Source organism: Salmo salar, chromosome 18, assembly GCF_965601325.2.
Source record: "Salmo salar chromosome 18, fSalSal1, whole genome shotgun sequence".
Classification (NCBI taxonomy): Eukaryota; Metazoa; Chordata; class Actinopteri; order Salmoniformes; family Salmonidae; genus Salmo; species Salmo salar.
In genome coordinates, this window is record NC_138308.1 from 12,207,664 (window position 1) to 12,217,500 (window position 9,837).

Genomic DNA, 9,837 nt, shown 5'->3' on the forward strand with positions numbered 1-9,837 from the left:
TCACATGTGCAGTGCACTCTTCCAACACATGTACAGCTGATTCTCAAAATCTTGCACACTAATGAGATGCCACACTACTACACTGTCTAAGCCAAGGACTACATGCTTTCTGGTAAGTTTTGATTACAATACTGGGTGGGGTGAATATATTTTATGACATACTGTTCATGATTTTTGTTAACTAGTAAATAGTAGCCTAGAGCAAAGTGTGTTTAAATAATTTCTAACTTGTTAACAATTTCTGCTAGTTAGTGTTTGCTACCATGTGGGTTTTAGCTTGCTTGAGCCTGCTAACTGAGTGTTAATTCACCTGTTTCCACATGTTTCATTTTAAAACATTTATCTTACAAAGGAGTTGTTTAAACTGCTGAACTATTTATCTGTAAATGGACTTGTATTTTACTTTTTTACTCATTTTTTTCTAGTCTTTACAGAAATGCTACGGGCGCTATCTGATGTGTGGAGACATTTCACTGCAGCTAATGTAGAAGGAAAAGCTGTGTACATTTGCAAAACCTTATCCAAATCATATGTGAAGAATGCAGCAAAGATGCAGAATCATCTGGCCAAGTGCATAAAGTTCCCTCAGCGCTCACAACAAGCAACCTCTGACAAAAGTGAATCAGACACCTTATCGATAGCAATACCTCATTGTCCTCCTGGAATCAGTCGTTTTTTTGACTCAATGGAGGAACATAGTCAGAGAAATGCTGATGAATGTCTTGCTCGAGCTGTGTATGCAACTGGTTCACCTCTGATGCTCACAGGCAATGTGTATTGGAAGAGATTTCTGAATGTTCTTCGCCCAGCATACACCCCTCTAACCAGACATGCTTTATCTACTCATTTGCTGGATGCAGAGTTCAACAGAGTTCAAGTGAAGGTCAAGCAAATCATAGAGATGGCAGACTGTATTGCAATCATCTCTGATGGGTGGTCGAATGTTTGTGGGCAAAGAATAATTAACTACGTCTCCACCCCTCAGCCAGTATTCTACAAGAGCACAGACACAAGGGACAACAGACATTGCAGATGAGCTGAAGGCAGTCATCAATGACCTTAGACCACAGAAGATATTTGCACTGGTGACAGACAATGCCGCGAACATGAAGGCTGCTTGGTCTAAAGTGGAGGAGTCCTACCATCACATTACACCCATTGGCTATGCTGCTCATGCATTGAATCTGCTCCTCAAGGACATCATGGCACTGAAAACAATGGATACACTCTACAAGAGAGCCAAGGAAATGGTTAGGTATGTGAAGGGTCATCAAGTCATAGCAGCAATCTACCTCACCAAGCACAGTGAGAAGAATAAGAGCACCACATTGAAGCTGCCCAGCAACACCCGTTGGGGTGGTGTTGTCATCATGTTTGACAGTCTCCTGGAGGGGAAGGAGTCTCTCCAAGAAATGGCCATGTCACAGTCTGCCGATATGGACAAGATGGCGCTGACAGAGATGGTCGCCTCGCTTCAGGTCCTTTTTTTATGTATTTTATTATTTCTTACATTGTTAGCCCAGGAATTCTCAAGTCTTATTACATACAGCCGGGAAGAACTATTTGATATAAAAGACATGACAACTTACCATCATTACGACCAGGAATACGTCTTTCCCGAAGCGGATCCTTTGTTCGGACTTCCACCCTGGACATGTGATCTTATTCCAGAGGCCGACCCAAAACAACGCGGTCGCCGCAGGTTAACAGATGTTATTGTGAGAGTAGTGAAATGCTTGTGCTTCTAGTTCCAACAATGCGGTTCCTAGGCCGTCATTGAAAATAAGAATTTGTTCTTAACTGACTTGCCTAGTTAAATAAAGGTAAAATAAATATGAAATACAATATGATTTGATTTGACAGCCCCATCAAGAGGATCCTCCTGGATGATGTATTTTGGGAGAGAGTAGTAAGCAGCCTGAAACTCCTGAAACCTATAGCAGTAGCCATTGCACGGATTGAGGGAGACAATGCCATCCTGTCTGATGTTCAGACTCTGCTTGCAGATGTAAGAGAAGAAATCCGTACTACCCTGCCCACTTCACTGTTGCTCCAAGCAGAGGAAACTGCAGTTCTGAAATACATCAAAAAGCGTGAAGAGTTCTGTCTGAAGCCCATACATGCTGCAGCGTACATGTTGGACCCCAAGTAAGCTGGCAAGAGCATCCTGTCTGGAGCAGAGATCAACAAGGCCTATGGTGTCATCACTACCGTGTCTCATCACCTTGGCCTGGATGAGGGCAAGGTTCTTGGCAGTCTGGTGAAGTACACTTCCAAGCAAGGGCTTTGGGACGGAGATGAGATATGTTGGCACGACTGCCATATTGCATCAGCCACCTGGTGGAAGGGACTTTGTGGATCTGAGGCTCTTTCCCTTGTTGCCTCCATCATCCTCCAAATCCCACCAACATCAGCCGCCTCAGAGCGCAACTGGTCCTTGTTTGGGAACACACACACCAAAGCACGCAACAGGCTGACCAATACAAAGGTTGAAAAATTGGTGGCCACCTGGGAAATTTGAGGCTTTTTGAGCCTGACAACGAGCCATCCTCAACAAGGTTGGAAAGTGACAGTGAAGATGAGGCCTCAGAGTCTGATGTTCAAGAGGTGGACATTGAGGAGGTCCAGGGAGAAGACATGGAAGCCTGAGAGGAAGACAACCCAAGCTTTAGTTTCTAGACTATCATTTTACAGATCTATGTTGAAAAGGTTTTTGAGAGATGCGATCGATCATTCAATATTCCCTTTATTTTGTTCAGTGAAATTATCCCATGTGAAGAGTCAACTCATTTAATTAAGGTTCAATTCGTAACTACATTTTTATATTTTTATTTCTATTGGAAGGATTTAATAATTAGCAATTATGTCTACTTATGACAAGGTAAAAGTGTTATGTTTCTGTCTCCATATGATATGTTAAATATATCCAATGCTGGAAACATCTACATTTAAATGGTATTAATATTAATTCCCATATATTTCTGTTAATTCCCATGGAAAGTTTCCACCTCTGAATATTCCTCAAAATGTGCAACCCTAATCTCAACTGAGTAATATTATCATTAGGCCATTTTGTAATGCACGTAACAAAACGTTGTTATGTCTTTCTTGGTCCCAAACAGCCACTTGGTAACTGCACACAACGTTTTTCAGACCAATGTAAACTACTTTGACTTTGTTTGTGAATGTCTCCGAACCTCAGCGATTGTTTGCCTAGTCGAACGCACGGCACTTCACGCCTCGGTCGTTTAGCTACACACACTGTTATTACTTAACCAGGTGAAATGACGTGTGTGTGTGTGTGTGTGTGTGTGTGTGTGTGTGTGTGTGTGTGTGTGTGTGTGTGTGTGTGTGTGTGTGTGTGTGTGTGTGTGTGTGTGTGTGTGTGTGTGTGTGTGTGTGTGTGTGTGTGTGTGTGTGTGTGTGTGTGTGTGTGTGTGTGTGTGTGGTCTAGGTGCTGTTCCTGCTGCGCTCCTACCAGACGGATACACACAGACCCCTGGCGGCAGGAAGTGACATCAGCCAAGCCCTGCGCCCACGACTGTGGCTCGCCTCCAGGTCACCACTCATTTGCTCGCTCGCTCTCTCACGCACACACACACCGCAACACAGATAACCATCCGTTCCTGATATTAAGAATAGCTTATTTTTCCACTGCCCATACCCTCTTTGGCTGAGTTCCCTTCACACCCCACACAGGCTTCCATTTCAAAGGAAGCAACCCCCCCACCACAACCACCAATCTTTCTGCCCCAAACCAGGGCCTGACCAGGTAAGCAGGAGATAGCACAGAGGGGTGTGGAGGGGATTAGCTAGCTTGCTGCGCTTGGTCCCAGTGACTCCTTATTAAGATGCCGAGGTGGATTCTTGTTCGCTCAGGCGCTACACCATCTGTCCGTTTGATCACTTGCCGCTTCACAACCTCCTGCAGAGATCCAGGACGCACACGCTGGCGGTGGGGCAGCCTAGTGGAAACAGTCCTAGGGGCAGTCTACAACTGAGCTCATTTGAAGCATCCTTTACCTAACACTAGCGAATACAATGTTGGCATTGTCAAATAGGAATTCAAACTTTGCAAACAACTCTTCTAAGGGCGTTTTCACACACACGGTTTTGAGCTATAGTTGGAATCAGTTTGACTATTTGTAGCGTTGTATTTTTTTCATTTCGTCTGGTTGGTTTCACATTGCCAAATGTCAAACAAACAACAATTCCTAGACAAAACCACTTGTCCATGGAAGTCATTTATTTATTGGACAAAAATGCTCACCCTCACATTAAATCCATTTATGATTATCATGAAGCATCACTTTGTGTCCCAATCTTCATTTTACTTTCACTTTGGTCTTCCAACAACATGCAGAAGGAAACAGTGCAATAACTGCGACGTGAATAGGGCATAGGGCCTGTATCTCTGGTATAGCCCCCGTCTCCCGTAATGAACTCATAAATGCCCTGCTACTCACAGAATGTCTCAAGTTATGATGCTGCGTGCATTTCATAAAGTGCTTGCAGTTAAACAAGCAATATTAATGCGCGACTCTGGTTCATTTCCTGTGTTTGGTCCAGACTGCTTTCTTACCTGCCACGAACCGCACCACAGTACCAATTGAATCGGACCGAGACAACCCTTTTTGAGCGAACCACGTTAAGTGCGTCAATCCAAACTAAGGTGTGAAAGCCTACAGATTTTTTTTTTGTTTATTTTGGCAATGTGAAACCAATTGGACCAAATGGGGGGGGGGGGGAAATACAATGTAACAAATAACTTATAGAGCCAAATTATAGCTCAAAACTATGTGTGAAAACGCCTGAAGTGCACACAAAGTTAAACAATTCCATGGGATGTCAATGTATGAGTGCATAACCATTTGAATTCTAGCTTGAGTCAGTTGTTACCCTCCAATTTTTTATGCTTGCGGTCACTAAAGTTTTCATATGCTAGAATGAGTCAGCATTAGGCTACTGACCGTCAAAATGGCTGCCTGCTCTCCCAGTGTATTCAACGTTGACTACAGAGGCCCATACTAACACACGTTTTAATGGTTCACCATACCAGTGTCTTCGTACAGGTAACTGCCAAAGAATGGAAACACTTAAATGAGGGATACAAAGTATATTGAAAGCAGGTGCTTCCACACAGGTTTGGTTCCTGAAGTTAACATCCCATCATGCTTAGGGTCATGTATATTAATGCTGGGCATGCCATTATTTTGGCTACCATGGCTATGGCCCCATAGGATGACAATGTCCCCATCCACAGGGCATGAGTGGCAACTCAATGGTTTGATGAGCGTGAAAACAATGTTAACCATATGTCATGGCCGTCTGTCACCGGATCTCAACCCAACTGAACACTTATGGGAGATTCTGGAGTGGCGCCTGAGACGACGGTTTCCACCACCATCAACAAAACACCAAATGATGGAATTTTTCAGGCAACAATGGTGTTGCATCCCTCCAGTAGAGTTCCAGACATGTGTAGAATCTATGTCAAGGTGGATTGAAGCTGTTCTAACACCCTATTAAGACACTTTATGTTGGTGTTGCCTTTATTTTGGCAGTTACCTGGATGTGGCCATTACTAATGCCTAAGGATCATATGGAGTGCATTGTTTGGCTTGACATCTGACCCTTTACTAGGCCCGACCCTGAGCAAGCGTGTTCAGTTGGGTATTGCCACAAGCGTATCTTCCTGAATTAGGTCCCTTGGCACACCTCTGCATCTCCTCAATGGGCTCGGGAGAGGCGAAGGTCGAGTCACGTGTCCTCTGAAACATGACCCACCTAGCCTCCTACTTTTTATTTTACTGCTCGCTTAATCCCGGATGTCAGCTGTACCAATGTGTCAGAGGAAATACCATTCGACTGACTACCTGAGTCAGCTTGCAGGCACCCGACCCTGGCACAAAGAGTCGCTAGAGCATGATGAGCCAAGGAAAGCCACGGGCCAAACCCTCCCCTACCCCGGGTGGTGCTGGGCCAATTGTTTGCCATCCTATGGGGGCTCCCGGTCCCGTTGGTTGTGCCCCAGTACTGCAGTGCTTTTGACCGCTGCCCCACCCAGGACCCTGACACTTCAGGATCTTAAATACAGCTTCACAGTGCTGGAACAGCCAGGTTGGGATGAGGCTCATCCCTTTACAAATCTATTCACTTAAACCTCACTCTTCTCTTCGTGTGTGTGTGTGTGTGTGTGTAACATCCGAGTGCTAAAAATGTGACGTCAACATCACACACTGGCCCCCTTGTTCTCACACGCGCTTGTGGGCTTTCGCAGCGCTGAGGTCGAACGCTGTGGTCACACGCTTGACGAGCACACACGTATACACCCCCTGTCTCTCTCTCACACACACACACACACACACACACACACACACACACGAGCTGCTCTGGTGTCTGTTGGACATACACACAGTTACGTTCATGTATATTTACAGAAGTCTCTCTGGTGACTCACGGACATATTACACACACACACACACCATGGAGACGATGGGACTGTGTATGCCCTTTGGCATTCCATGTGACCGCCTCTATCCTAGGATTTCATCATCTTCATGAATAGGGATGTGGCGGTCACAAAGTTTCATCAGCCGGTGATTGTCAAGCAAATCATTTAATTGACTGTTAATCAACATAAACACATTTAGCATCTCCTGGTTTACAGGTATAACCTACAAGCCACTGACGTTCCATTTTTAAAAGTCTAATAAATCCATGTAATATAGACCGGTCTCAGACTACATTTTCTTCATGTTTCCTATTTCAGAAGAACAGAATAGCATACTGAGTTGTCCTTATGTTAGGCCCTGATCTGGCTATGCCATACGGCTGTGGGCCACACTAGTTCATTTAGCAGACAAGATTTGCTTAGAATTCCGTGGCATTATTTTATATTGTTTTGTAGTATGACGAATACAAATGAACGAAGCTGAATAAAATCGACAGGATATTTTCTCCAAAACAATTTGAGGGAGTTGGCACGTGTGGCTGTTCTGTGTTGAGAGATTAAAACCTCTTAGGGATCGGACCCTTTTTTTCAGGTTTCGCCTAAAATGACCAAAATCTAACTGCCTGTAGCTCAGGACCTGAAGCAAGGATATGCATTTTCTTGATTCCATTTGAAATTAAACACCTTTTGAAGTTTGTGGACATATGAAATTAATGTAGGATAATATAACACAATAGATCAGGTTAAAGATAATACGAATAAAAAAAACATGTTTTCTTTTTTTATCATCTTTGAAATGCAACAGAGCCATTATAAACTCGGCAAAAAAAGAAACGTACTCACTGTCAACTGTTTATTTTCGGCAAACTTAACATGTGTAAATATTTGTATGAACGTAACAAGATTCAACAACTGAGACATAAACTGAACAAGCGCCACAGATGTGACTAACAGAAATTGAATAATGTGTCCCTGAACAAAGGGGGGGTCAAAAGTAAGTCAGTATCTGGTGTGGCCACCAGCTGCATTAAGTACTGCAGTGCATCTCTTCATGGACTGCACCAGATTTGCCAGTTCTTGCTGTGAGATGTTACCCCACTCTTCCACCAAGGCACCTGCAAGTTCCCGGACATTTCTGGGGGGGATGGCCCTAGCCCTCACCCTCCAATCCAACAGGTCCCAGACGTGCTCAATGGGATTGAGATCCGGGCTCTTCGCTGGCCATGGCAGAACACTGACATTCCTGTCTTGCAGGAAATCACGCACAGAACCAGCTGTATGGCTGGTGGCATTGTCATGCTGGAGGGTCATGTCAGGATGAGCCTGCAGGAAGGGTACCACATGAGGGAGGAGGATGTCTTCCCTGTAACGCCCAGCATTGAGATTGCCTGCAATGACAACAAGCTCAGTCCGATGATGCTGTGACACACCGCCCCAGACCATGACAGACCCTCCACCTCCACATCGATCCCGCTCCAGAGTACAGGCCTCGGTGTAAAGCTCATTCCTTCGACGATAAACGCAAATCCGACCATCACCCCTGGTGAGACAAAACCGCGACTTGTCAGTGAAGAGCACTTTTTGCCAGTCCTGTCTGGTCCAGCGACGGTTGGTTTGTGCCCATAGGCGACGTTGTTGCCGATGAGGACCTGTTTAAACCGTTTACAATGAAGATCTGTGAAGCTATTTGGATTTTTACTAATTATCTTTGAAAGACGGGGTTCTGAAATGGGGACGTTTCTTTTTTTTCTGAGTTTATCACTTAGGAGTCCAGGCGCAATGTAGATTTTGGCCACTAGATGGCAGCAGTGTACACGCACATTTTAGACTGATCCAATGAACTATTGCATTACTGTTCAAAATGTTGTATCAAGTTTGCCCAAATGTGCTGAATTGGTCAATTGATACATTTTTGAATGGAGAACATAAAAAAATTATATGGTAATAAAAAATGTAAAGTTGACACTCCCAGCAATGTCATAAATGAGCTTAAAGTAACCATTTTGGGTGTTTTATCCAAATAACAGTGACTCGCATCTAGCGCAATGCTCAGTGCTAACTCTCACCTTGGTACAGACAACTGACTGAGAATTCGATTTTGTCAACAGATGACTATCTTGTATTGTTATGGGTATCTTTTGAATAAAGCAGAAAATACGCCTCAAGTCAAAGAACAGCGAAACCTGATTGTTCGGTCTCTTCTCTCCTCCTTCCTCCCTCCATCCTCTCGCACATCCTCTTCCTCCTCAATATCTCCCTCCTGTTTCCAGGCAGAACCTGTGTTTAGTGACCCGAGCTGTGTTTGTGGACGTGCTGGGGGCCGTGTGTGGACCCCTGGCTGCTCCTGTTGGAGGTAAGTGAACCAGACAAGACAACTGATGTGTTGCACTGCCTCCCACTTCCTTCATTAGGCAAGACAGTGGAGAAAATGGAAAAGTGCTTATTTGATTGATTTGAAGTTCAGGTTTTAGTGTTGCCACCTTTTTCAAACTGATTCTGACCCTTCCAAACAAGTTTTGTTTGAGGTGGAGGGAGGGACATAAGAAACCCCTGGAGTAAAAATAGCGGTAAAATGCGGTTTACTTCCCACATTTTTGGCCAAGCCTTTTCTGAAGGTGATTTCTATGCCCTGGTGAATGTTGTGCCATAACAAACGTCTGGCTTGTCTCTCTGGTCTGGAGAGTTGACTTCGATCACTTAGCATGACCTCTCCATTTTCTTAATAATAATGATGATAACTGACGTGTGTTGGCATGGCCTGTCCAACTGTCCTCCATTTTGACCGATTCACAGAACTGTTGGTTGGTTTGTGGCCTGGGTGATTTAGGGAAGTGTCTGAAGTGTGTGTGTGTGTGTGTGTGTGTGTGTGTGTGTGTGTGTGTGTTCGTCTGCGTGATCAGGGTCTCCACAAAGGAAGAATGTGAAACCGAAGGCGAGCCTCTGACAGATGGCAGGATTGTGCCTGTGACCCAGTTAAAGGAGGAGGGGTTTTGTGTGTGTGTTTTTGGTCCATGTGCTCAACACATGTCCCGTCCAGTGGAAACGTTTACGGCTGTTTTAAAACAAGTCTGCATTCAGCCTGGTCCGCTGGACCCTTGCATAACAAATACACCGCAGCCTCCAAACCCCTCTCAGCCCAACTTTGCCCCATCCCTGTGTCCTTCTCTACCTAATTAGCATAATGATTAAAAAAATCCATGAAATCCTTTAGATTTTTTGTAGGGGACGATCTGTTGGTTCATGTAGTGAATCTGTTATTCAGTGCGTTTTTATGGGCTAATAGCAGTAAGGCCCAAAATATTCAAAATCATCCTTTTTCACTTTTACTGGCATCATCCACTAAGTAGGAACTGGAAATGTATTGGGCAGTTCCTGCAGACAGT

At 44.5% G+C, this 9,837-nt stretch overlaps 1 protein-coding gene across 1 annotated transcript in view; it reads left to right on the forward strand.

Annotated features, from left to right (window-relative positions):
* Nucleotides 1-9,837, forward strand: part of LOC106576760 (tRNA (32-2'-O)-methyltransferase regulator THADA) — a 109,387-nt gene that overhangs the window by 51,374 nt on the left and 48,176 nt on the right. Inside the window, exons 30-31 of the mRNA XM_014154131.3 lie at nucleotides 3,455-3,558; nucleotides 8,725-8,807. Coding sequence (XP_014009606.3) covers nucleotides 3,455-3,558; nucleotides 8,725-8,807 — 187 coding nt within the window. The remainder of the gene's footprint in view (nucleotides 1-3,454; nucleotides 3,559-8,724; nucleotides 8,808-9,837) is intronic.